This window comes from Mandrillus leucophaeus, unplaced genomic scaffold, assembly GCF_000951045.1.
Source record: "Mandrillus leucophaeus isolate KB7577 unplaced genomic scaffold, Mleu.le_1.0 Scaffold321, whole genome shotgun sequence".
Classification (NCBI taxonomy): Eukaryota; Metazoa; Chordata; class Mammalia; order Primates; family Cercopithecidae; genus Mandrillus; species Mandrillus leucophaeus.
In genome coordinates, this window is record NW_012103377.1 from 1038017 (window position 1) to 1065590 (window position 27574).

The 27574-nt window shown below is 39.9% G+C and overlaps 1 protein-coding gene across 1 annotated transcript; it reads left to right on the forward strand.

Moving 5' to 3' along the window:
• The first annotated feature begins 240 nt into the window (after positions 1 to 240).
• On the forward strand, positions 241 to 27574 carry KLHL15 (kelch-like family member 15). Its single transcript, XM_011988002.1, has 2 exons — positions 241 to 948; positions 22264 to 27574. Exons 1-2 carry the CDS (start codon positions 244 to 246, stop codon positions 23371 to 23373), a joined length of 1815 nt encoding a protein of 604 aa, XP_011843392.1. The 5' UTR covers positions 241 to 243; the 3' UTR covers positions 23374 to 27574.

Consider the following 27574-nt stretch of genomic DNA (forward strand, 5'->3'; position numbering starts at 1 on the left):
GGGGTTACAGGCATGAACTATTGATGTATCTTTAATAGATTCTTTTCCTTAGGTAGGAAAGCCAAAAACATTAGTCTGCAAACCTTCAGTTTGTCTTCTCCCAAAGGACTTGTACATTTTGGACTTAGGTAGTGGAATTGAGATAATAGCAAAAATTGTTAAAACTCCAAGTTAATATTCTCTTCTGAATGCATGGAAGTGTTTAACATTGTTGTCTTTGATTACTTTTTTTCCAGGTGATTCATGGCAGGGGACGTGGAAGGATTCTGTTCCTCCATCCATGACACCAGTGTCTCTGCTGGGTTCAGAGCACTGTATGAGGAGGGATTGCTTCTTGATGTCACTCTGGTTATTGAAGATCATCAGTTCCAGGCCCATAAAGCACTCTTGGCCACCCAGAGTGACTACTTCAGAATTATGTTTACTGCAGACATGAGGGAACGAGATCAGGACAAAATTCATTTAAAAGGTCTAACAGCTACTGGTTTCAGCCACGTCCTGCAATTTATGTACTACGGTACTATAGAGCTGAGTATGAATACCGTTCATGAGATTCTTCAGGCAGCCATGTATGTTCAACTTATAGAAGTGGTGAAGTTCTGCTGCTCTTTTCTCTTAGCGAAGATCTGCCTAGAAAATTGTGCAGAAATTATGAGACTCTTAGATGATTTCGGCGTAAACATCGAGGGAGTCAGGGAGAAGTTGGACGCCTTTCTGCTAGACAACTTTGTGCCACTCATGTCTAGGCCTGACTTTCTGTCCTATCTGAGCTTTGAAAAGCTCATGTCTTATTTGGATAATGATCATCTGAGCAGGTTCCCAGAGATAGAGCTGTATGAGGCTGTGCAGTCTTGGCTGCGGCATGATAGAAGACGCTGGAGACATACCGATACCATCATTCAGAATATCCGGTTTTGCTTGATGACCCCAACCAGCGTTTTTGAGAAGGTTAGTGTGTTTGAAAGCAATAGACGGTACTCATCATTTAGTTAAGGCAGTGTATGTCTTTATAGATAAGGTTCACAGACTTAGTTAGGAGCAAAGAATGAATAACTTATAAGAGTACTTTATGTGTAAGAAGCCTGATTTGTTGTGCATTTAGGTTTTCTAAAATACATTTTGTGGGTGAAAGATAAACCACATAGGTAGTAGAATAGTTTTATTTTAAAAGTACTTTTAAAGTTGAAGCATAATTATTTTATGCAAAATATTATATGTTTGCTGTAGCTTTTCATTTCACAAATTAAATCAGAACCGAGTCAGACTAGATCTCTTTTTAAAAATAAATTTAAGTAATACATGCAGAAATTGGCATTGAGAAGAGTTCTGCATGGTATACATTAATAGAGTTTCTTATTCTTCTAAAATATAGCAAGGACATACAAAATAGCTCTTGAAAACCAATAGGCCCTAATGGTGATTTTCTTCCCTACTCTTACTTTCTGGTTTTCCCTGTTCTACTGTGAGTAGTAACTAAATTTGACAATGAAAACATGTTATGTGTCTAAAAACATCATTTTGGCATTTCTAAACAAGTAGACTGTAAATCCTCTGTCTACATTGATCAACCATCCCTGGGCACATTTTACCATCTCTTAAAAACAGTCTTTCTCTGAAACAGCCTTGCCCTTTTTTTGCATGTAAGCATGTTCATTTTTATATCAGAGTTTCACTTGTGATCCTTTCTTGCCCAAAGGTCATAGAGCAGTTTTAGTAATTGCTTAATAACTTAATTGGTTTCTAATCACATGGTTACCTCTGGGGCTCTGTTTACTTCTTGCGTCTTCTCTTTTTTCTAGAAAGCACACTGAAAACTTGGTCGGTCACCTTTCATGTTAAATAGTTCCTCAGCTTTAGTTATTAGACCTGGTTATAAAAATATCTGCAAAGGAGGGTTGTTTATGCCATTTGAAAAATAAACCCATTTGCGCCTTTGAATAACAGCAGCCTGACATTTTTTTTCCTCCAAAATGCTGTGAAACTGAGAATTCAGTTTTGTGGATTTTTATCTTTTATTCTCAGAATGTATTGATATAGCAAAAATAATTGAAACTAAAGTATGTGTGTGTATATATATATAATGTTTTTTAAAATTTGAGATGGAGTCTTGCTCTGTCGCCCAGGCTAGAGTGCGGTGGTGCGATCTCGGCTCACTGCAAACTCCGCCTCCCGGGTTCAAGCGATTCTCTTGCCTCAGCCTCCCGAGTAGCTGGGATTACACAGGTGCCCGCCACTGCGCCTGACTAATTTTTGTGTTTTTTAGTAAAGACAGGGTTTAACCATCTTGGCCAGGCTGGTCTCGAACTCCTGACCTCATGATCCACCTGCCTCGGCCTCCCAAAGTGCTGGGATTACAGGCCTGAGCCACCCCCCGCCCAGCCAAGAATATATTTCTTAATTATTTTTGCTTTAGTGATAATCAGCCCCACATCAATTATGTAAATCATTTGTCTCTGATGTTTTGATTTTTTTTTTCCTTTTGTTTTTATTGCTCTCTTTCCCTGGGGAATCCTGTTTTGTTTTGGGTTTTTTTTGGTTTTTGGTTTTTGGTTTTGAGATGGAATCTCACTCTTGCCCAGGCTGGAGTGCAGTGGTGTAATCTCGGCTCACTGCAGCCTCCACCTCCTGGGTTCCAGCGATTCTTCTGCCTCAGCCTCCCGAGTAACTGGGATTACAGGTACCCACCACCACACCTGGCTAATTTTTGTGTGTTTTTGGTAGAGACGGGGTTTCACCATCTTGGCCAGGCTCGTCTCAAACTCCTGGCCTCAAGTCATCCACCCGCCTCGGCCTCCCAAATTGCTGGAATTACAGGCATGAGACACTGTACCTGGCCCCTGTTTTGTCTTTATACATTAAATGCAAATTCTTTCCCACTACTAGAACAAAACCCCTCCAACCTCAGTCTAGATGGAAGGTACTATGAAATAAAAGGTGAGATTTTCCCTCTTGTCAGACAATATGATAAACAATTGATAGCAGTAGATTTTCTTTTTTTGAGACAGAGTCTCGCTCTGTCACCCAGGCTGGAGTGCAGTGGCGCTATCTCGGCTCACCGCAACCTCTGTCTCCCAGGCTCAATCGAATCTCATGCCTCAGCCTCCTGAGTAGCTGGGATTACAGGCGTGAGTTACCGTGCCTGGCCATAGTAAATTATTTTAAGTGCTGAGCTTCAAAGCCTTCTTATAGTCCAGTGATCAGTTCAAGGCAAACAAAAGTGACAGTAGCTGAAAATTAACACTAGACTATCAGGTAATTTTGCAAATTGTAAAAAACGTCAGTTATATCTACTGGTGGATTCCTTTGGCATGTGCAGCATAGGAGGTGGTTATTACCCATTGGCCAGACGTTGGGAGTTATCAGAATAAACATGTTGTTAAGGCTTCCTTCTGGAATTATTTTCTTAGGAAAATTTAGTAAGGACCTAGCCACAGAGAGATAATTGTTTTTTGTTTTTGTTTTTATTTTTGGAGACAGGGTCTCGCTCTGTCACCCAGGCTGGAGTGCAGTGGCACGATCATGGCTCACTACAGCCTCCCTCTCCTGGGTTCAGGTGATCCCCCCACGTCAGTCTCTGAGTAGGTGGGACTGCAGGTATGCATAACCATGCCTGGCTAATTAAAACAAATTTTTTTTTTTTTTTTTTTTTAAAGAAATAGGGTCTCACTATGTTGCCCAGGCTGTTCTCAAACTCCTGGCCTGAAGTGATTCTCCCAACCTGGCCTCCCAAAGTGTTGGGAGATATGAGCCACCATGCCTGGCCTATGTCTCTTTTAATCTATGAGGATGTTCAAACATACAAAAAGTCGAGTAAGTAATATAATGACCACTTGTACAGCTATCACTTAGATTCAAGAACTGTTAACATTTGCTGTATTTGCTTCATATCGATTTTTTTCTGGGTCGAACATTTGAAAATAAGTTATAAATATCATGACACCTCCTCCTAAATACTTAACATGCTTCTCCTAAGCGTAAGAACTTTTTCCTACTTAAGTACAATACTAAAATACTATTCTACCTAGGAAAATTAGCAAGACCCTAATATGGTTATCTAATCTTTCTTCATCTAGAACAGTTCTTCGCTCTTTTTTTTTTTGAGACCAGACCACCAGTTGCCTCAGTGTGTCCTACATTCTGGATGTCTCTGATAACTTCCTTGTGTTGGTGTTAACTTGGTTCTTCTATTCCCTTTATTTCCTACTAACACATCTTTTTAGCACCATGTTTTTCAGGAACAGTTACAGGAAAATGTTGACTGCCAGAGAAAAACTTGGAAAACTACTCTAATCAAAGTAGCTAAGTAGTTTCTATGAACTTTGTATTATGAAGCGAAGTAGCCCAATTCTAGGACTAAAATCAAGAATTTTGTTCATACTATTCGGTATTAGGTTTCTTTTCGATTCCTAAAATCTCCTCCCTCTTTTTGATTTAGAACACTTCCATTTAATGTATTGGGATTAAAACTAGCTAAAGTGTCAGTGACTCTTGAACTGCATTGTTCAATATAGTCGTCACTTGTGGCTCTTGAACACTTGAAATGTGGCTACTCTGAATTGAGATTTCAAAGACTAAGATGATAAAATGAATGTAAATTACCTCAATAATTTTTACATTGATTACATGTTGAGATTATATTTTGGATATATTGAGTTCAACAACTATATTATTAAAATCAACTTCACCTTTAAAATGTGGCTACTAGAAAATGTAAAAATTGCATATTTGACTCACATTTGTGGCTCAGATTCTATTTTTATCTCACAGCCCTGCTCTAGAAGTTAAGATGTGTTGTTCAATAGAAACTGAATGTGCATACGGTAAATAGCCTTTCTCACATACTTAACCCTTCTCCCAGATTTCTAGCCTTTAGAAATGTTATGTACAGTTAGTGTTAAATGAACTTTAACCTACCTGATGATTCTGTGGATTGGCTGGTGAAGATAACTGTTATTGAGTATAGCATCTTTTTGTCAGGATCCACCACGCACGGCTAATTTTGTATTTTTGTAGAGATGGGGTTTCTCCACGTTGGTCAGGCTAGTCTCAAACTCCTGACCTCAGGTGATCCGCCTACCTCAGCCTCGGAAAGTGCTGGGATTACAGGCATGAGCCACCGTATCTGGCTGGAGATTCTTAATTCTTTCTTTGGTAGTAACAGATTTGAGCAGTGACTTAATAGTGTAGGGAAGGGGGCATTCTGCCTTTACCCAAGGAAAAGCCCCCATTCGTTCTAGGGACTCAAGTCATGTGCTCTAGCTGTGCTGAAATCTTTGGGTTTATCCTTCTGCGGTATCTATGTAGTCCTCTACTGGATTTTCTCCTTAGGTAAGATAAGATTGTCTTAACTTTTTTTTCTTTTTTTTCGTATACTTTTTTTCTTTTTTAATATTTAACATTTTTTTGTAGAGATAGGGTCTCACCTATGTTGTTCAGGCTGATCTTGAGCTGGCCTCAAGTGATCCTGCTGCCTCGGCCTCCCAAAGTGCTGGAATTATAGACGTGAGCCACCGTGCCTGGCCAGATTGTCTTAATTTTTGTACTAAGTATTCTGTGGAACCATCCCTGAAGAGGCCAAGGCTTCCAAATTTCCTGAGTTCCTTAGAGGCAGCAATACTCTTTATCTGAACACTATGTGCGCGCACGCACACACACATACATTTATGCTACGTCATGCACTGAGTGCTCTACTGTACATACAGGTAGCATCTACATGTTATCCCCATTTTGTAGATAAGGAAACAGGCACAGAAAGGTTAAGGATCTTATTCCAGACCAAGTGGCACTGTCTAGGCTGAAAGCCAGGGCAGCTTGCTTCCCAATCTGGGACTTCCTGTTACAGCTAATAGAATAGGGAGAAGACCCTAAAGTGCCAGAAGCATGCTGTTAACCTGTGGCCCAGCCTGGGTCATTCAGAAGTTGTTACAAAGCTATGAAAATTCTAAGCTGTTTACATTAACAAAACATAGCCTAAGGGGCAGGTGTATGTTACAGAGTTGTAAAAATTCTAAGTGTTTACATGAGCAAAACATAGCTGAAGGGCCAGGAAGGGTGGCTTATGCCTATAATTCCAGCACTTTGGGAATCCTAGGCAGGAGGATCATTTGAGCCCAGGAGTTGGGGACCAGCCTAGGCAACATAAGCAAACCTGTCTCTACAAGAAATTTAAAAATTAGTTGGTTGTGGTGGTGCATGCCTGGAGTCCCAGCTACTGGGGAGTTTGAGGTGGGAGGATTGCTTGAGCCGGAGAGGTCGAGGTTGCAGTGAGCCATGGTTGTGCCACTGCATTCCAGCCTGGGTGATAAAGTGAGAACCTGTTCCTCCCTACCCCCCCCCCCAAAAAAAAAGAAAACATAGCCTAGGAAATTTAATGGCACTGAAAAAATATATATAAAGTGTGGGAAAACTTCGATATGAAAGCACAAATCTTGGGTTTTCACTGAAATAATCAAATTGAAATTTTAAGTATCTTGTCCTTTTGACATTGTTATTTAAGGGTTTTTATGACTCATTTGATCTATAGTGGATTCCTAGTTTTAAAACTAAACTACAGTTTCAGTTTTTACTTACGGAAATGTCTATGACATGTATTTTTTACTAGCTCTGATGGTCTTTGCACATGTTAACAGATAAGGCCTGACATTTGTCATTCTGAATTTCAGTGATACGAAGATTTAAATAGTTGAAACTGCTTTCTTTGGTCTTTGGTTTTTAAAAAACAATTATTGTTTTATTGAAAACATTGTATGAAGTAAATGTATATTTGGCAAAATGCATATTATACCTGACTTTTATTTATTTATTTTTGTTTTTATTTATTTATTTTTTCTTTTGAGACCAAGTCTAGCTCTGTCACCCAGACTGGAGTGCAGTAGCGCGATCTCAGTTCACTGCAAGCTCCGCCTCTCGGGTTCACACCATTCTCCTGCCTCAGCCTCCCGAGTAACTGGGACTACAGGTGGCCGCCACCACGCCCTGCTAATTTTTTTGGAGATATATATTTTTTCCTTTTGTTTTGTTTTTTTTTTTTTTTTTGAAACGGAGTCTCGCTCTGTCTCCCAGGCTGGAGTGCAGTGGGGCGATCTTGGCTCACTGCAACCTTCGCCTCCCAGGTTCAAGCGATTCTCCTGCCTCAGCCTCCCGAGTAGCTGGAATTGCAGGCATGTGCCATCACATCCTGCTAATTTTTGTGTTGTTAGTAGAGACGGGGTTTTGCCATGTTGGCCAGGCTGGTCTCAAACTCCTGACCTCAAGTGATCTGCCCACCTTGGCCTCCCAAAGTGCTGGGATTACAGGCGTGAGCCACCACTCCCAGCCTATACGACTTTTTGTGCATAAAGTATTTTTTAAAGAAAATTGTTAAATTATTCATTAAAATACCCATATGTTGATTCTCTAGTACAGTGACATTTTAATATTTTTGAACCCAGGGTATCTTCAGTATCATAAATATGCATAAGGTAAGATTCAGCATCCCAATGATCCCCTTAGACATTGTATTAATATGTAAAATACAGTGTCTTCATAATCATAAAATCTTTCAATCTCTCAAAGGGAAAGAAATCTATTTTAAATCCTATAAAGAGAAAAAACACATTAGTTTAGCTTTGTATTTAGGATTTTATAGTTCATTTTTCATTGGCTATTAAGGAAATAGATTATATAGAAGTATTCTGCTTTAAATAAAGCCATCATGCTTATTCAAAATATTTTATTTTATAAACTGGCTCATGATAGACCCCCGAATGTACTGTTTTCCCCTGTCTGTTAAATGTAATTCAGTATATCCCCCCCAAAATTGGATTTCCGTAACTTACAGAGAATTTGTTATGAGAATATTCACAACTTTGAGATAATTTTGATAAGTGATAAAAATGACTTCACTATTTCGGAAAACCTAAGCATCTGTAAAAATTAATGCCTCAGGAAAGCTTTTTATTTATTTATTTATTTATATATTTTTTTGAGATGGAGTCTTACTCTGTTGCCCAGGCTGGAGTGCAGTGGTGTGATCTCAGCTCACTGCAACCTCCGCCTCCCGGGTTCAAGCAAGTCTCTTGCCTAAGCATCCCTAGTAGCTGGGATTACAGGTGTGCACCACCACACCCAACTAATTTTTGTATTTTTAGTAGAGACGGGGTTTTACCCATGTTGGCCAGGCTGGTCTCGAACTCCTGACCTCGGATGATCCATCCACCTCGGCCTCCCAAAGTGCTGGGATTAACAGGTGTGACCCACCGTGCCTGGCCGGAAAAGCTTTTTAACATTAAAAAATATATATATCTAATTTAGGGAGCAGAATTAGTTTTTTTTGTTGTTGTTTTTTTGAGACAGGTTCTCGCTCTGTCACCTGGGCTCAAGCGATCCTCCCACCTCAACCTCCCAAGTAGCTTGGACTACAGGTGCACACGACCATGCCTGGCTAATTTTTTGTAGACATGGAGTTTTGCCATGTTGCCCAAGCTGAATCTGTGGCTTTAAATGCTACATTTTAAAATGAGGATTAGGTGTCTTGGACTCACCTTGAAACTGACAGAATTAAAAAATGACAAATTAGGCATCCAAAGTACACATTACTTAGAATGCAGTAGCTCTCACAACTGGTCTTCACAAAACACTAATAATCTTCCACATATTTTCTCTATGAGCATAGTTGATCTATATAGTATTAACAATAGCCTATGACACATAAGGACATATATTGTTCTTAATATAATCTCATGCTTAGGTGGTATGCTGTTCTGGTTAATTGAGGCACAACCCATTTGGTAAATGAAACTGCCTGGGCAAAGCCACATCTATGTAAAGTGTAGGTGCTGTATGCCCCTCCAGAATTCCTTCACTTAGGCATTGGAACATGTTTTGACTAATCCAGCACTTGACCAATGCAAAATTTCTGTCCAGGAACCAAACTGTCACCTGCAGTGTTACCATAATTTAGCCAAAAACTCTTTGGAGAAAAACAGTTCATTTATATCTAATGACTTCAGCTAGAGCCAGATAAATCTAGAGAAGTAGAAATTTCCCTCTAACCCTCAGTTTTTAAGAAGTACATGAGAAATATAAGCTCTCAGTTTTAGAAGTACGTGAGAAATACAAGCAGTGCTGTGTTTGACAGTAACAAACTTTTTTTTATTATTTATTTATTTTGAGATGGAGTCTCACAGGCTGCAGTGCAGTGGTGCAATCTCGGCTCACCGCAACCTCCAACTCGCTGGTTCAAGCGATTCTCCTGCCTCAGCCTCCTGAGTAGTAGCCGGGGTTACAGGCGGGCACCACCATGCTCTGCTAATTTTTGTTTTTTTAGTGGAGACAGGGTTTCACCATGTTGGCCAGGCTGGTCTCGATCTCCTGACCTCGTGATCCGCCCTCCTCAGCCTCCCAAAGTGCTGGGATTACAGGTGTGAGCCACCGCACCCAGCTGGGCCAACTTTTTTAAAGATAGTAACCTGTATTTCAAATGTGAAATTTGATTCGAATTTCTAATAAGCTTGAGTTGTTTTTGAAAAAGTTTCAAATCTCCTTCAGATATCAGATAATACACAGCTAGAACTTGAAATTGCTTAAATTAACAACTCACCTCTTGGAGTGAAAGCATAGAGATGAGCAGGTTTTCTGTTAGAAACTAGGTCAGTGGGTTAAGTGTACTTTCTCAGTTAACTTAATGTCTTTTTCTGCATCAGACTCCTTTTTGCCAACTCTTCCTCCCCAACCCCATGGACTTGGAAGACTGTAATTAATGCATGTTCAGTTCTTTAGAAATCACGCAAGGTGTTTTTCTTCTCTGAAGTTTTCTACCTTTTATGTGTAGATGTAGAGTGCTCTTATTTTCTGCCTTTGACTTGCATTCACTCCAGATTCACAGATTACTGAAGAGTGCCTGTAATCTAGGTGTTGACTATATTAGTGTCCTAGGAAAGATAGGATCTTGGGGAGTGTATTAGACAAACAGGAACCTATAGAAAATCGGAGTGTAAAAATTCAGTCTTACTTGCTGATTCTCTTTTTAAATAAAAGATAGATGAAAACAAGCATAGGACAATTGGAAATTAAAAAGGAAGGTGTGGAACAGGGACAGCTTTGTTGACATTTAAAAGAAGAAAACCGTGACCAGGCGCGGTGGCTCAAGCCTGTAATCCCAGCACTTTGGGAGGCCGAGGTGGGCGGATCACCTGAGGTTAGGTGTTTGATACCAGCCTGGCTAGCATGGTGAAACCCCATCTCTACTAAAAATACAGAAAAATTAGCTGAGTGTGGTGGCAGACGCCTGTAATCCCAGCTACACGGGAGACTGAGGCAGGAGAAGTCGCTTGAACCCAGGAGGCGGAGGTTGCAGTGAGCCGAGACCTCGCCATTGCACTCCAGCCTGGACAAGAGTGAAACTCTGTCTCAAAAGAAAATTTTTTTTTTTTAAATGAGAAAACTCTTTTAAGAAATTGGAAGGAAAAAGCAGATGATAAGCAGAAATTGAAGAGGATCAGAGAGTCTGGAAATGACTGGAGAAAAGGTTTGGAGCAGGAAAGGAAGAAGGGGGAAGTACTATGAGTTAAGTTTTATTTTCAAATTTATTATTCAGAAAATACTATTTGTGTAATAGGTAAGCATTGTTCATTGAAAAGTTAGTTTTAGGATGAAACCTTTTACTTGGCTTTCCTGTTCTATCATAAATAGGAAAAAAAATTCCTTGTAAATTGTGAATTCTAGAACTTAGTTGTACTATCTAAATATTAGTATAACCAGAAAATAAAAAGATGGTTCTAAGTCTTTTTTAAAAATACATTATTAGGCCTGGTGCGGTGGCTCACGCCTGTAATCCCAGCACTTTGGGAGGCCGAGGCGGGCGGATCATGAGGTCAGGCGATCGAGACCATCCTGGCTAACACAGTGAAACCCCATCTCTACTAAAAATACAAAAAATTAGCTGGGCGTAGTGACGGGTGCCTGTAGTCCCAGCTACTCGGGAGGCGGAGGCTGGAGAATGGCGTGAACCCGGGAGGCGGAGCTTGCATTGAGCCGAGATTGCACCACTGCACTCCAGCCTGGGCGACAGGGCAAGACTCCGTCTCAGAAGGCACGGTGGCACACGTCTGTAATCCCAGCACTTTGGGAAGCCAAGGCGGACGGATCACAAGGTCAGGAGTTCAAGACCAGCCTGACCAACATGGCGAAACCCCGTCTCTACTAAAAATACAAAAATTAGCTGGGCCATGGTGGCACGTGCCTATAATTCCAGCTACTTAGGAGGCTGAGGCAAGAGAATCGCTTGAACCTGGGAGGCGGAGGTTGCAGTGAGCTGAGATTGTGCCACTGCACTCCAGTCTGGGTGACAGAGCGAGACTCCGTCTCAAAACAAAAAAAATACCAAAAAAAATTATGTTCTACCTTTGAGGTTTGTTAGGGTTTTTTGTTTGTTTTTTGGTAGGGATGGAGTTTTGCCATGTTGTCTTGGCTGGTCTCAACTCCTGGCATCAAGCCATGCTCCCATCTCAGCCTCCCAAAGTGCTGGGATTACAGGCATGAGCCATGGCACTTGGCTGAGGCTTGTTAGTTTCTTTTTCTAAAATTTAAAAAAAAAAAAAAAAAAAAAAAAAAGTTTTTTTGGTTTTTTTGGAGACAGAGTCTCACTCTGTTGCCCAGGCTGGAGTAGAATGGCACAATCTCAGCTCCCTGCAACCTCCATCTCCCGGGTTCATGTGATTCTCCTGCCTCAGCCTCCCAAGTAGCTGGGACTACAGGTGCACACCACCACGCCTGGGTAATTTTTGTATTTTTAGTAGAGATGTGGTTTCACCATGTTGGCCAGGCTGGTCTTGAACTCCTGAGCTCAGGTGTTTGCCCACCTCCCAAAGTGCTGAGTCTATAGGCGTGAGCCACCCTGCCTGACCAGAAATTGTATTTTTTTAGAGATGAGGTCTTGGTTTGTCACCCAGGCTGCAGTGCAGTGGCACCATCATCGCTCACTGCTGCCTTGAATCCCTAGGCTCAAGTGGTCCTCCCACCTCGGCCTCCTGAGTAGCTGGGACTACAGGGGCACACCACTATGCCCAGCTTTTTAAGTTTCTAATAGTGTTCTATTACTATTGTACTGAAATTGGAAGGAAATTAGATTTTGTAAGCACATTTATTTTTTAAATATTTTTTACTCTCTAGAAGGGTTGAAGGGATAGAGAACTTTACCAAATTGTGCTGAAACTCTTAGAATCTTGCCCTGAGGGGGCGTCTCTCCCTCACCCCTATTTACCCTGGTCACTTTACTTCTGAAGTTCAGTTCACTTTTGACTTTGCCTGCTTGGAGAGAAGAGGGTGAGTAAATTCTTACTACAATTTGTCTTTATTTACCATTTGGTATTTGACTATAAATACAGTATTACTGAAAGGATTTGTGCTTAGCATGAACTGATTTTTCATAGCTTTATCCTTGGTCATTAACTCAGTTTTTCAGGACAAAGGGATTAATTAAAGGCATATTGCACCTAGCTTTTTTTATGATGATTTTGTTTTACATAAATCAATATAAGCTTTAGTTCTGAGCAAGATTTTACAAATAAAGACATCTTATACCAGGGTAGATAGTTTTGCAATATAGCAAACATCTAAACATGCAATGTAGAAACATCTAAAGACTGTTCCATGTTTTACTGAGAATCAAAATTATATCAAATGTAGCTGACACAGGGGTTTTTGTTTGTTTGTTTGTTTTGTTTTGTTTTGTTTTTTGAGATGGAGTCTCCCTCTGTTGCCCAGGCTGGAGTGCAGCGGTGCAATCTCGGCTCACTGCAACCTCTGCCTCCTGGGATTAAACAATTCTCCTACCTCAGCCTCCTGAGTAGCTGGGATTACAGGTGCCCCCACCACTCCCAGCTAATTTTTGTATTTTTAGCAGAGACAGGGTTTTGCCATGTTGGCCAGGCTAGTCTCGAACTCCTGACCTCATGATACGCCCGCCTGGCCTCCCGAAGTGTTGGGATTACAAGCGTGAGCCACCGCACACAACCTGATATGGTTTATTTCAGCATTAAAGCACCACGATAGTAACTACTTGGGAAGATTGCATCATGGTGGAGAGGAGATAAAACTGACAACCAAGACTCAGTCTTGATTACCTCTTTTACAGTGCCAGGCACCATCTTAAGTTCGGGAATTGCTCCCCAACTCCCACCTCTTCTGATAAACAAACTAATAAAAGGTATTTTGTTTGTTTGAGTTAATATATTGGATATTTTAAAAATTATTTTGTGGCCGGGCGTGGTGGCTCATGCCTGTAATCCCAGCATTTTGGGAGGCCGAGGCAGGCGGATCACCTGAGGTTAGGAGTTGGAGACCAGCCTGGCTAGAGTGATGGAACCCCGTTTCTACTAAAAATACAAAAAATTAGCCGGGCATGGTGGCATGTGCCTGTAATCCCAGCTACTCAGGAGACTGAGGCAGGAGAATCCATTGAACCCAGGAGGTGGAGGTTACAGTGAGCCAGGGTTGCACCATTGCACTCCAGCCTGGGCAACAAGTGAAATCTGTCTCAAAAAAAAAATTTTTTTTTTTTTTTCCCCAAAAAGTGTATCTTAAATTGGCTGGCTAGACCGGGCACGGTGGCTCACGCCTGTAATCCCAGCACTTTGGGAGGCTGAGGCAGGCAGATCATGATGTCAGGAGTTCAAGACCAGCCTGACCACATGGTATTCAAATTCTTAAGTTTTAAAGGTAATTTGTATATACCTTCCTTAATTTTGAGAGAATTAAAATGTACCTTGCAATATAATTAAAGTAGGGATTTCCACAGAGTTTACTATTTGATTAAAAAGTCTGGAATTAAAAAAATATAGACTCTAACTGGCTACAGTCTAGAATTATTTTAGGATTTTAGCCAGCCTTTTTTCTTTTCTTTTTTTTTTTTTTGAGACAGAATCTCGCTCTGTTGCCCTGGCTGGAATGCAGTGGCGTGATCTTGGCTCACCACAACTTCCACCTTCCAGATTCAAGCGATTCTCCTGCCTCAGCCTCCCGAGTAGCTGGGGTTACAGGCGCACGCCAACATGCCTGGCTAATTTTTGTATTTTTAGTAGAGACGGGGTTTCACTATGATGTAACATTTTGACACTGAGTGGAGAAACATGACATTTTTCCCCAGCAGTAATGGCTAGTTATTTCTTCAACTTTATGTGTGGGGGTGTGTGTGTGTGTGTGTGTGTGTGTGTGTATGCGTGTGTGTATACCTATTTACAGGAACTGTATTCAAAATTATTTCTCACACTTCATTGTCAACTATATGCATACGTGCATACACAATTAACATTAAAATAAAAGATGTTTAGATGAAATAGCCAATTTACATTTTCAGGCTGGGCATGGTGGCTCATGCGTGTAATCCCAGCACTTTGGGAGGCCGAGGTGGGAAGAACACTTGAGCTCAGGATCTTAAGACCAGCCTGGGTAATATAGTGAGACCAGCCTGGGTAGTATAGTGATACCTAATCTCTATTTTATTAAATAATCAGTAAATTAAAAAAATTTTTTTCAGACCACTGAAATTATATGTATAATTATATAATATATTCAGAATAAGACAAAATGTTTTTCATTATACAATTTTTTAAAGTATCAAAGCAACAAAAGTGGTAACATTATTCTTTCCAAGCTTAAAAACATGACAGTTAGGCCGGGCGCGGTGGCTCAAGCCTGTAATCCCAGCACTTTGGGAGGCCGAGACGGGCGGATCACGAGGTCAGGAGATCGAGACCATCCTGGCTAACACGGTGAAACCCCGTCTCTACTAAAAAAATACAAAAAACTAGCCGGGCGAGGTGGCGGGCGCCTGTAGTCCCAGCTACTCGGGAGGCTGAGGCAGGAGAATGGCGTAAACCCGGGAGGCGGAGCTTGCAGTGAGCTGAGATCCGGCCACTGCACTCCAGCCTGGGCGACAGAGCGAGACTCCGTCTCAAAAAAAAAAAAAAAAAAAAAATGACAGTTATTTAATCCTATGAAAGGCAAAGGAAAGTAATTCAGATCATGAGAGAAATGTCATTCTTTCCATACCTCTTTGAGAGTACCTGATATACAGATAGTTAAACTGTTATGTGAGAAATGAAGGATGGGAGAAGTGCCTTTTAAAGATGAGCCATGTACGAGCCACGTACTGTTCTACAGTTTTCTCATTTAACATTTTGAATATCTGTGTTAGTGCATATGGATTAACCTCACTCTTTTTCACAGCTGCATATGGTATATTACCAGAGTATATCCAACCAATGTCTTATTGATAGGTGATTGGAGTTATTCCCAGGTTTTGTGCTGTTACAAACAATAATGCAATGAGTATCCATTCTCTTGACAGTTCTTACTACAGAACTTTTTCTTACGTTGGTGTAAAATCTTCCTCTTAATGGTCCTGAAGATAGTTGCCTTTCTGAGTCTTCTCTTGTGTTGAAACATTCCTCACCCATTTGACCATTCTCCCTTTGGATCCCTTCACTGTCTTCCAGATGTGGTCCACTTTGTCAGTGTTTAATAGTATAGTGATATAACTTAGCACTGTCTTGGTTGTGGTTTTACCTGAATGGAGAGGGTGGGCTTGCCTATTTTCTTTTCTTTTTTTTTTCTTTTTCTTTTTTTTGAGACAAAGTCTCACTCTGTTGCCCAGGCTGGAGTGCAGTGGCACTATCATGGCTCACTGCAACCTCACCCTGGGCTCAAGCTATTCAGTTCTCCCACTTCATCCTCCCGAGTAGTTGGGACCACAGGTGCATGCAGCCACCATGCCTAGCTATTTTTTGTATTATGATTATTATTATTATTATTTTTTTTTTTGTAGAGATGGGATTTCGCCATGTTGCCCAGGCTGGTGTCAAACTCCTGAGCTCAAGTGATTTGCCTGCCTCAACCTCCCAAAGTGCTGAGATTACGGGTGTGAGCCACTGTGCCCAACCAGGATTGTCTATCCTTTTACTTTAGTTTACAGTTTTGTTAGTTCCTACAGCTGCCATATCACTTTAGTTCATTTTGAGGATAGTCAGTTGAAGTTTTACATACGGAGTTCATGGGTCCCTGGAGCACCTGATAAAAACTGTGGACTTCCAGTCACCTCACCCTACCCCCCCAAATGGATTAACACACAATTATTGCTGCAATTTCAGGTGGTTCATGGGTCCCTGGTGTTTCTCTTTTCTTTATGATTAGACCTTGTTGATTACTGAAGTCATAGGTTCTCTCATTCTCTTCCAGTGCTGTTACATCATCAAAAATTAAACAGGAAACTGGGTCAGCCTTGGCATTACCCAGTGAGGTCATGCTGCCTCCAAGTGTGGGGCGCTTTTTTGTTTTGGAGGGCTATTTTTCAACAATACAGGATCTACCTCAGGCTAACCAGTTTGTAGTTCAGGAATCTGTCTGGCTTCTAGTCCTCTCCCATTCATCACAATTCCACACAGATTGCAAAAAGCAATTAAGCAGCCTTATCTACGAAGCCTCAGGATCCCAGGACATGATTTGTGAGATCCAGTGACTTGAACTTGCTGAGAATAACTAGCTAGTTTTTCTTTTTGTTCTCAACCATCTTGGATTTAAGTTTCTTCTTAGTAATTGTATTTAATCCTCAGATTAGAAAGAATAAGACATTATTAGCTGAGAATGGAAATAAAATAGGAGTAGGGTTGTTTCTCTTTGTTATTTGTTAATACATTAACCACCCCATGGGATGGGGGTGGGCTTCACTCTTCCTTTAACGTATAAAATGCCATTTATTCCATGTCTCTTACTTCGTCAAGTCACAGTTCATCCTGAGGCTTTAGCTTTATTCACTATATTCTTATAGCTCTATTTCACTCATTATAATACTTGTTTTATGTGCCCAATTTTTACCATCTGTTGTAAGTGGTTTTTTAACATCTGAATTCCAGAAAGCTCTCTGTGCAGCACATCAGATTTTTTAGATACATTCCCCTTTTCTTCCTCTTATCAGTGTATTTTGCAATTATGCAGTCAGCGTTATGCTTTTGAGAGCTTCCAAGCCTTCTTGAGCTTCCTAGCACAGTTTCTGATCTTGGAATTGATCCTAATTTTCCTTTGAAAAACTTGAAATCTGCCTATCCAATATGTGCAGCATTCTCCTTCCTTTGTTTCTTGATCGCCAAACAACATGGCTTCTTTCTGTAAAGCTTCCTCCCATTTGTACATTACCAGTCATGTTTCACCAGTGAGGATAGGTCCAAAGTAACTGTTTCTTTCATTTCTCCTCAATCTTCTGAAAGACTAAATTTTTACATAGACAAACGCATGTCATGAGAAGCACTGATTTAAGCTGAGTGACACTTTCACAAATGTCCCCTGGTCATTAGTAATAGCTAATAATAGCTGATACTTTTTGCACACTGCCACATGACAGGCACCATACTAAATCCTTTTCACGTACTCTCACTTATAGGGTTATGAATGTGTTATCCCAATAATACAGTTGAGGATATAGGCTTAAAGATATTGAGCTCTGTGCCCAAGATTGCCACAGCTCATGAGTGCCAAAGTCAGAAATTTCCTAAATTGGATCCTTAATCACCAGACATGGTGCTTAATTACCATGCTGGACAGGATTCTATTACTTGAAAACCTGTGTAGCTCTCAGACCACTGGCTGTGCACAGTAGGCACTTAAATATTTAATTTGAGGTTTATGATTCTTGCTGATTTTCAGAGTATTTCGTTTTCAGCTTCTACAACTCAATAAGAAAAAGATGAGAAAAATGGGCAAGGCACACTATTAGTCAATTTATAGAAGAAATGAATGGAAAATGCTCAGTTTTGTTTTTTGTTTGTTTGTTTTCGGGTTTTTGTTGTTTTTTTGAGATGGAGTCTTGCTATGTCACCCAGGCTGGAATGCAGTGGCATGATCTCAGTTCACTGCAACCTCCGCCTCCCAGGTTCAAGCGATTGTACTGCCTCAGCCTCCCGGGTAGCTGGGATTACAGGCAGGCGCCACCACGCCCGGCTAATTTTTGTATTTTTAGTAGAGACAGGGTTTCACCATGTTGGCCAGGCTGTTCTCGAACTTCTGACCTTGTGATCCACCTCCCTCGGCCTCTCAAAGTGCTGGGATTACAGGCATGAGCCACCGCACCCAGCCTGTTTTTTTGTTTTTGTTTTTTGGAGATAGAGTTTTGCTGTTGTTGCCCAGGCTGCAGTGCGATGGCGCGATCTTGGCTTACTGCAACCTCCACCTCCTGGGTTCAAGCGATTCTTCTGCTTCAGCCTCCCAAGTAGCTGGGATTACAGGCATGCACCACCACACCCAGCTTTTTTTTTTTTTTTTTTTTTTTTTTTTTTTGAGACGGAGTTTTGCTCTTATTACCCAGGCTGGAGTGCAATGGTGCAATCTCAGCTCACTGCAATCTCCGCCTCCCAGGTTCAAGTGATTCTCCTGCCTCAGCCTCTTGAGTAGCTGGAGTTACAGGTACCCGCCACCATGCCCAGCTAATTTTTGTATTTTTAGTAGAGACAGGGTTTCACCATGTTAGGCTGGTCTTGAACTCCTGACCTCAGGTGTTCTACCCACCTTGGCCTCCCAAAGTGCTGGGATTACAGGTGTGAGCCACCGTGCCTGGACTGTTTTTTGTTTTTTGTTTTGTTTTGTTTTTTGAGACAGAGTCCCGCTGTGTCACCCAGGCTGGAGTATGGTGGCACGATCTAAGATCACTGCAGTCTCTGCCTCCTGGGCTCAGGTGCTCTTCCCACCTCACCCTCCCAAATAACTGGAACTACAGGCCTGCTCTACCACACCCAGCTAATTTTTGTATTTTTTGTAGAGACAGAGTTTTACAGTGTTGCCCGGGCTGGTCTCAACTCAAACTCCTGGGCTTTTAAAATCGTTTTGATGGAGAACCATTTTTGAATGGCAAGAACTCTTTCTGTTTATAAATATGATATATAAAAAAACAAAGAATGCAAAAATGTTGGTGTGAGCTGTGCCCAGCCCACTTTAACTTTTTATGTGTGAAGTAAAAGTAGTAAAATGGAAGATCTTAGGTTGTTCTCACCTTTTTTCCTTTATTATATTATTTGTTTTAGTGAAGTTACTTGTTTACTAGTATTCATCATTTGCTATGATTTTTCCAGAGTTACTGTTTTTGCTGGGAAGAATTGGGCTGGATGCCCAATCACTGTGATTCATATGACTTGATTTTTTTTTTTTTATTAAGAGCAATTCTACTGTCTTTTATTTGAGAAGGGTCATTAGGCTCATTCATTGAACATGTTGTTTTAATAAATGAGTATATAATGTAAAGATTTTTCTAAAGAATAATGGAAGCTGTGTTGTAACGTTCTGGAAATTACATGAACTTTGAAGTAAAATTGTCCTCATTCAAGGTTCAGATCACAACTCTACCAGTTGTAGTTACATAAACAATTTGGGCAAGTCACTTCACATTCTAAGCCTCAGTTTTCTTATCAGGAAAATGGGGATGGTTATTGCACTCTCACAGGAGGAATAATTTAATGTGAGATGTACATATAAAGCACCCAGTGCAGTTACAATGTTAGGTTTTTTTTTTTTTTTTTTTTTTTTTTTTTCCAGTTGGGACAGTCTCGCTCTGTCGCCCAGGCTGGAGTGAAGTGGTGCAATCTCAACTCACTACAACCTCCACCTCCCAGGTTCAAGCGATTCTCCTGCCTCAGACTCCTGATTATCTGGGACTACAGGCACATGCTCCAGTGAAGTGGTGCAATCTCAACTCACTACAACCTCCACCTCCCAGGTTCAAGCGATTCTCCTGCCTCAGCCTCCCGAGTTGCTGGGATTACAGGCGCACGCCACCACAGCCAGCTAAATTTTGTATTTTTAGTAGAGACGGGATTTCACCGTGTTGGCCAGGCTGGTCTTGAACTCCTGAGCTCAAGTAATCTGCCCGCCTTGGCCTCCCAAAGTGCTGGGATTACAGGCGTGAGCCACCGTGCCCGGCCAATGTTAGTTTTCTCTCTCACGTGATTGGACAAGGGGTTCTCAGCCTTTTTTTGTGCTGTTTACCCCTTTGCTGATCTTGTGAAGCCCATGAAAGGACCCCTTCTCAAAATAATGATTTTAATGATAAAATGCCTGATATTACAAAGGAAACCAGTTATATTGAATACAGTTATCAAAATACTTAAAACAAATTTGTGGTGCTTTTTGTTTGACCACTGTTTTGGACTAAGGTGAATAAATTAATGAATGGGCTAAAGAAAGGAAGAAGGAAAGGAAAGAGAGGAGAAGGAAGGGGAGGAAGCTCTTAAATATATACACCTGGTTTTGACTCCCTCCCAAGCTGTCGTCCCAGATTTCCAACAGGCTCTTAGACATTTCCACCTCAACATCCTACCAGGGAAGTTGAATACCTCTTTCAAACCAGCTCATCTTCCCTGCTTTCCCTATTGATATCACCACTCTCTCCATCACCTCAAGTCTAAATGCTCAAATCACATTTGAGTCCTCATTCTTTCACCCTATTTCAAATCAGTCATGGTTGTCTGTAGATTTTACCTCTACGCTAATTCCTGTTACCCAAATTTAAGACCCTCTTATCCTTGTCTTATTATGACACAGGATTTTTCTGCTTAGTCCCCTACTTCTTACATCTTCCACAAATTATCTCTTGAATGTCTTGGGCCAGTTTAATATAATCTTTATCTCTAATTCTGCCGCACTCACAGATGTGCTGTTTGGCTTCATACCTAATTGCCACCTGACTCATTTACCTATTGGTAAATTTGTATTTGTTTCCACTTTCCCAAATACATTCTAGGTTCTTTAAGGAAATGGATCACATCTTATACTTAATTTTGTTTCTCCCTGTAGCACTTAGCACAATACTTAAAAGTGCTTTATTTTAATTTTATTTTATTAGTTTTTGTAGAGATGAGTTCTTGCTTTGTTGCCCAGGCTGGTCTCAAGTGATCCTCCCACCTTGGCCTCCCAAAGTGCTCGAATGACAGGCATGAGCCACCGCACCTGGCCAAAAGTGCTTTATAAAATCTTGGTAGTCATCATAATTAGGTAGCTCCAGCTCCAGAATCAAAAAGGAAAATGTTTGCCAGGCACAGTGGCTCACACCTGTCATCCCAGCAGCTCAGGAGACTGAGGCAGGAGGATCACTTGAGCCAGGAGTTCAAGACCAGCCTGGGCAACAGAGAAAGACCCCATCTCTAAAAATATCTAATAATAATAATTTTAAAATAAAATTTTAAAAATTAAACAAAAAGGTTGACCTAATATCTACTGAATTCTTTTTTGTTTTTTTTTTTTTTTTTTTTTGATGGGGTCTTGCTCTGTCACCAGGCTGGAGTGCAATGGTGCGATCTCGGCTCACTGCAACCTCCACCGCCGGGTTCCAGCGATTCTCCTGCCTCAGCCTCCTGGGTAGCTGGGATTATAGATGCCCATCACCATGCCTGGCTAATTTTTGTATTTTTAGTAGAGACAGGGTTTCACCAAGTTGGCCAGGATGGTCTCGATCTCTTGACCTCATGATCCGCCCGCTTCGGCCTCCCAAAGAATGCTGGGATGACAGGCATGAGCCACCGTGCCTGGCCTGAATTCTTTTAGAAGTTGATATCAGACCAAGTCTTTATGTCAAAACCCCAAAATTTTACATGTATTTAAATTTTCACTAACTTAACTCCCCAAATGATTCAGTCACAGCTTTATGGTGTTACTTGTGGTTAAGAAAACTGTGAATATGGTTTCCTCTACTGTGAAGCCCTGTACTTTTCCTCATATTCCTTCCTTGTAGCCCAGGGCTTGACATAATAGGTGCCTAATTGTTTGTTTACTCTTAAAAGCTTGGGAATGTGCATAGATCATTACAAATTAAGAAAATATAGGAGGCCGTATGTGGTGGCTCATGCCTATAATCCCAGCATTTTGGGAGGCTGAGGCGGGTGGATCATGAGGGCAGGAGTTCAAGACCAGCCTGGTCAAGATGATGAAACCTGGTCTCTACTAAAAATAAAAAAATCAGCCGAGCGTGGTGGCAGGCACCTCGGGAGGCTGAGGCAGAGAAGTGCTTGAACCCGGGAGGCGGAGGTTGCAGTGAGCCGAGTTCGTGCCAGTGCACTCCAGCCTGGGTGACAGAGCGAAACTCCATCTCCAAAAAAAGCTTTGTAGAAAACAAAAGAAAGTAGGTGATCTTAGCAGGAAAAGCAGTTTTAGTAAAGTGAGCCTAAGATGATCGTGTTAGTCGGCTTTGATAATTTGTTTTTGTCGCTGATGCTTTTTCCTTTGGTTAAATTCTTTTTCTTGTGTTCTTAGGTGAAGACATCAGAATTTTATAGATACTCCCGACAGCTCCGTTACGAAGTTGACCAAGCATTGAATTACTTTCAGAATGTTCACCAGCAGCCTTTGTTGGATATGAAGTCAAGCCGCATTCGTTCTGCAAAACCACAAACTACAGTATTTCGAGGAATGATTGGACATAGCATGGTTAACAGTAAAATACTTCTCTTAAAGAAACCAAGAGTCTGGTGGGAACTAGAAGGCCCACAAGTACCTCTGCGACCTGACTGCCTTGCTATTGTCAATAATTTTGTGTTCCTGTTAGGTGGGGAAGAGCTGGGCCCGGATGGTGAATTCCATGCTTCTTCCAAAGTATTCAGGTATGACCCGAGACAAAACTCCTGGCTGCAGATGGCAGATATGTCTGTACCACGCTCTGAATTTGCTGTAGGTGTTATTGGGAAGTTTATTTACGCCGTAGCAGGCAGAACCAGAGATGAGACTTTCTATTCAACTGAGAGATACGACATCACCAATGATAAATGGGAATTTGTGGATCCATATCCAGTTAACAAATATGGACATGAGGGGACAGTGCTCAATAACAAGTTGTTTATCACCGGTGGAATCACCTCATCTTCCACCTCCAAGCAAGTGTGCGTGTTTGACCCCAGCAAAGAAGGGACCATAGAACAACGGACCAGGAGAACTCAAGTGGTTACCAACTGTTGGGAGAATAAGAGCAAGATGAATTACGCGAGATGCTTTCACAAGATGATTTCTTACAATGGCAAGCTTTATGTCTTCGGTGGCGTCTGTGTGATCTTGAGGGCCTCTTTCGAATCTCAGGGATGCCCTTCTACAGAAGTATACAACCCAGAGACTGATCAGTGGACCATCTTGGCATCCATGCCGATTGGTAGAAGTGGTCATGGTGTGACTGTGCTGGACAAACAAATAATGGTTCTTGGAGGCCTTTGTTATAATGGTCATTACAGCGATTCCATTCTCACTTTTGATCCGGATGAAAACAAGTGGAAGGAAGATGAGTACCCTCGGATGCCCTGCAAGCTGGATGGTTTACAAGTATGCAACCTGCATTTTCCGGACTATGTACTGGATGAGGTTAGGCGTTGCAACTAATGACATCCTTCTCCCTAAAAGAGGCAAACAAAGTATTTGTTTGTGCAGAGTAGTTAATTAAAACATATAAAGAAAAACCTCACCAGTTTTACTATCAAAGCCATTGGTCTAACATCGTAAGAATTTTTCATTCTGTGCTAGCATCCTTTTTTTCTTTTCTTTTCAGTGGCCTCAAACTCATGCAATAAGTTAATTCTAAGTGCTAGCTCTTGAAACTACTTCCAGAAGCAGTTTAATAGAATGCTCCACTTATCTGGGAAATTGATTTTCTGCTTTAAACATTTCTTTCAGATGTTAGCGTAGGAGTCATGTGTCTTCTAAGAGAAGACCTGATAAGTGTCACTGGATGTGATTTCAGTCCCTGTCTCTATCTGAAACCTTTTTGAAGATTTATTTCAGTGTATTTCAATCTGTTATACTTTTTGGTTTTATTATTTAAAAGTTTAAAACTCTTGACCTTTTTGCATGGCTTTTTGCTGAAAATGCAAAAATATAAATTTTCTACAAAATTAACTTTTTATATTCAAAACACTATTTCTAAGCTGCCTTCTCTTATCCGCATTGTGTTAGTGAAAGCATATTCATACTCGCATACAACCTATAAATACACAAGGCACATCCCTTTTATGCGTGGTTAGGATTCTATATTTTTAAGCTAGTGCACTTGCACACACAGTTCGCCATACTTGTTGAATTTTAGATGTAACGTCTTTTCACATATTAACATTTTTAGAAAGTTAAAATAACTGGAGTCCTCATTTGCTATCAAAGTAGCCTATCTTCAGTCCATACTGATTCAGTAATATTTGAATTCCTTATATTTCTGAAACATGTATGGTTATGAAAACTAACATTTTATAGTTTATTTTCAAAAGTAAATGTTAGTGTTCTTTGTCGATGTATGTCTTTTCTTTTTGAAAATGTTTTTCTTTGCAGTCTGTTTAACGTTGCCCTGTTTTTAGTGAGAATCGGAGTGGTATATGACAAGTTCTGGCCCTGCAGCATGCAAGCACTTTTAAAGAGCATTTAGGTAATACCAGACTCCTAAATCAAGGCCCTTAAAAGTAAGTGCAACTCCCATTTTTTACATTCAGTAAGGCTGCTGCATTTGTTATTGAATGGAAGGTAGAAACTGTTAGAAAATTTGAGCTCAGTTTTGACTTAGAGGTAAGAAATAGAATTATAATGTTACTGGTTTTATCTACTTGTTTATTTTGTACAAAATACCCAGCGACACTAGGGATGTAAGCCCTCAGTTTTGTTTTATTTACTGAAAGCTATTAGCATGAAGGATAGTAACCACAAAGTTCAGAATGGATCAAGAATAGCTGTTTAAAAGCATTTATAATAAGTGTTTTAGGATTAGCTGCACCTTTCAGCTCTTTAAATGCAGAGGAAAAAACAGTTGACAAAGTTAAGCAAGAATAGCCTGGGAGTGGATCATTAAAATTGATGCCATTTTCACATGAGTAGTCTATATCTGATACAGACTAGATCTATACTGGCAAAGCTTGCCAGATCTTAGAATATTGGTGCAATATTGCAATGCCTTCTATATGGCTGCTGATGTATAAATTTTCTAGTTTCACTTTGTTCGTTTGGTGTTTGTTTGTTTGTTTGTTTGTTTGCTGCTGCCACCATTGAACATAAAATGGAAGTGTGAAGTCGTGGAAATGTGAAGACTTTGGTTTTTGGGGGTTTTTTGGGCAGTTATTAGGCATACTATGAGATTAAACCTGATCTTCAAACTCCAAAATTGGAGGCATTTGGGTTTAAGAAAGTCAGGTACACAAGTAGCTTTTGAAAAAACCATTGGCATTGATTTCAGAAATCAATAATAATCTAATTTTGTATATGAAACTTAAATTTCCATTAACTAGTCCTATCATTTACTTAGAGTTTCCAAACATGAAATTTGGTGTCTTGTTTCCCATGGTAATATGGGTAAAAAGTCTTTTTCTACATTTAAAAAAAACTATTATTTTATTTTTGAAAGCTAGGAATAAGTTAACCATTTAATTTTTTTTTCTACTACATTAGTTTAGTGGCTTTGTATGTGTGCTGTTTTGCTTTAAAGAAAATAACGTCTTCATTATTTTCCTCATTGATGTCTTTTGCTAGAAAAGACCAAGAAAGAGCCATCAGGCCAGGTATCCCCATCAAAGGCTTTACACTATAGTGGTGGTTCTCTTTAATTGCTTAGATATGACTTTATGGCCCTAGTTAGGGTGACATTTGGGCGAACATTTGAGTATTCTTGGTCTTCAATTTTAAAGACAGAGGCCAAGATCAAAGTTCATGTTTTGTAAAATTCGTAAAATCTTAACTTGAACTAACTCTGGGTTCAGCTTCACGTAAGTCACGTCGGACCTGATGTTAGCTGTAATCAGTTTTGAGCTTTAAGAATAGTTGCTGTTGCTTGGGTTCTGAATGTATGAGAAAACTCCCTGTTTATATGTAGTTCTAATTTAGGTTATTTTAAATCCGTGATTAACTTACATTCCCTTTTAAAATTATGGTTTAATTGCTGCAAGAGATTTATTTTTGTTATACTAAACTATGGAAAAATTTTTCATAGCATTTTTTTCAAGTTTATTTTTTGTGTGCTTCATCTGGAATTTTTGTTTATATACTTTGCGCTCAAAAAAGTAGTTTTTCGAAAAATTCAGTAAGAGATTTGAATCTATACAGTTTAACTGTTATGACCTTTATGCGTGTTGTTTTCACTTTATATCTTAAATGCCAGAGTTCACAAAAATAGCTGATCTTCATTAATTACATCTTAATTAGAACTATTTGTTCTCTTCCGTGTCTTTGACCTTCTAAGTTTTGATTTTAAAGAAATTCCTTGCACTACAACCTTTTCTTAAAATGCAAGATTCTCACATTGAAGGTTTTGTGTTGGAAGAAATGCTACTGGTTTTTAAAAAGCAAAGCTTAACTAATAGAATTACTAGCTTTTCTTGAGACAGCTTTCTGTGTCCTCATTACTCTGCTCTGTGTGAGTGTTACTAGAATTTGTGAAATACTGACTGAGCCCTTCACTTATCTTTTCTAAAGCAGCACCTTTGGACACCTCATTCTGGGAAGCCTGCTCGAGTCATAGTAAAGGACACACGCTTTATGTGGGGAGAAGTGGTAAAAATGGAGTTTTGTCTTAATTACATGAAACTAAGCTTTAAAATATTTTATAACAGATTATTTGAGCTGCATAATCTAAACATGTCAGACGTTCAGTGGGACTATTTTTATATATGTATATGTGGGTGTAGGTCATAACATTTCAGTTTATAATATAAATTGTTATTTCAGTTTATAAGCTATCTCTCAAAGGAGACTAGCTCTTTTGAGAATTCATAATTTAAAGTTTTAGACTGAAGTAAAATACAACATAGATAATAGTGTAAATCAGATATAATTGAGGGCTATATGGCAGTAAAACTGCTAGTGCCAGTTTTCTTGTTTGCCTGTTATACATTTTTGATTTTTGTTTTGTATTCTGAACATTTTGAGAGATCATATGTTTGTTCAATTACATTTAGAGTTGGTTTGGGAATAAATATCTTCTAAAAAGAGATTTATCTTAAAAATGGAAGTCCTAAAAATTAGTTTATCCAGAGTTTATAAAGTCAAATATTCACTAGGCATAGACTGGAATAGATAAATTCATGGAAATCGTATCCTTTCAGTACACCTTATAACTTCAATATTACACAAGTAACATTGAGGAGAATGCCATCAGCTTTGTTCTCCCTTAAATTCTTAGGTTTTCTTTTTACATTTTGGGAACAACTACATTTAAAATGTTATTAATCAGTATATAGTAAGGATTAGGTGTTTGCTTTCTGAAGGAATGGTCCAGTGAGGTGATTGGGAGAGGTTATTTTCTACCTAACTTGTATATGCCCTGTACCTCTTGGGCATACTTTGTCTATAGAAAAATATTTTGACCTTTAGGTACATTTTGGGCCAGTAGTCAAATAATCCTAGGGCCGATATAAAAATCTTAGAATAATTTAAGGTTTGCCTTTTATACCTGTTTTGAAAGCCTTTACATTTTTGTCAGGTAATTTTTCCCAAGCCGTGGATATAATCTATTCAAACATGTTTATGCTATCCATTCTGTTTTTAAATTGAAAAAAATGTTAAAAGTGTTTATGAAGAAAAGTTTAAATAAAATATTTTTAATCTTTAAAATATA

What these genes read in the sequence shown, in the direction of transcription:
- KLHL15 (XM_011988002.1), top strand. Translation starts at nt 244, where the DNA reads ATGGCAGGGGACGTGGAAGGATTCTGTTCCTCCATCCATGACACCAGT. An exon ending in CAACCAGCGTTTTTGAGAAG is followed by an intron (nt 949 to 22,263) that starts GTTAGTGTGTTT and finishes TTGTGTTCTTAG; the next exon opens with GTGAAGACATCAGAATTTTA.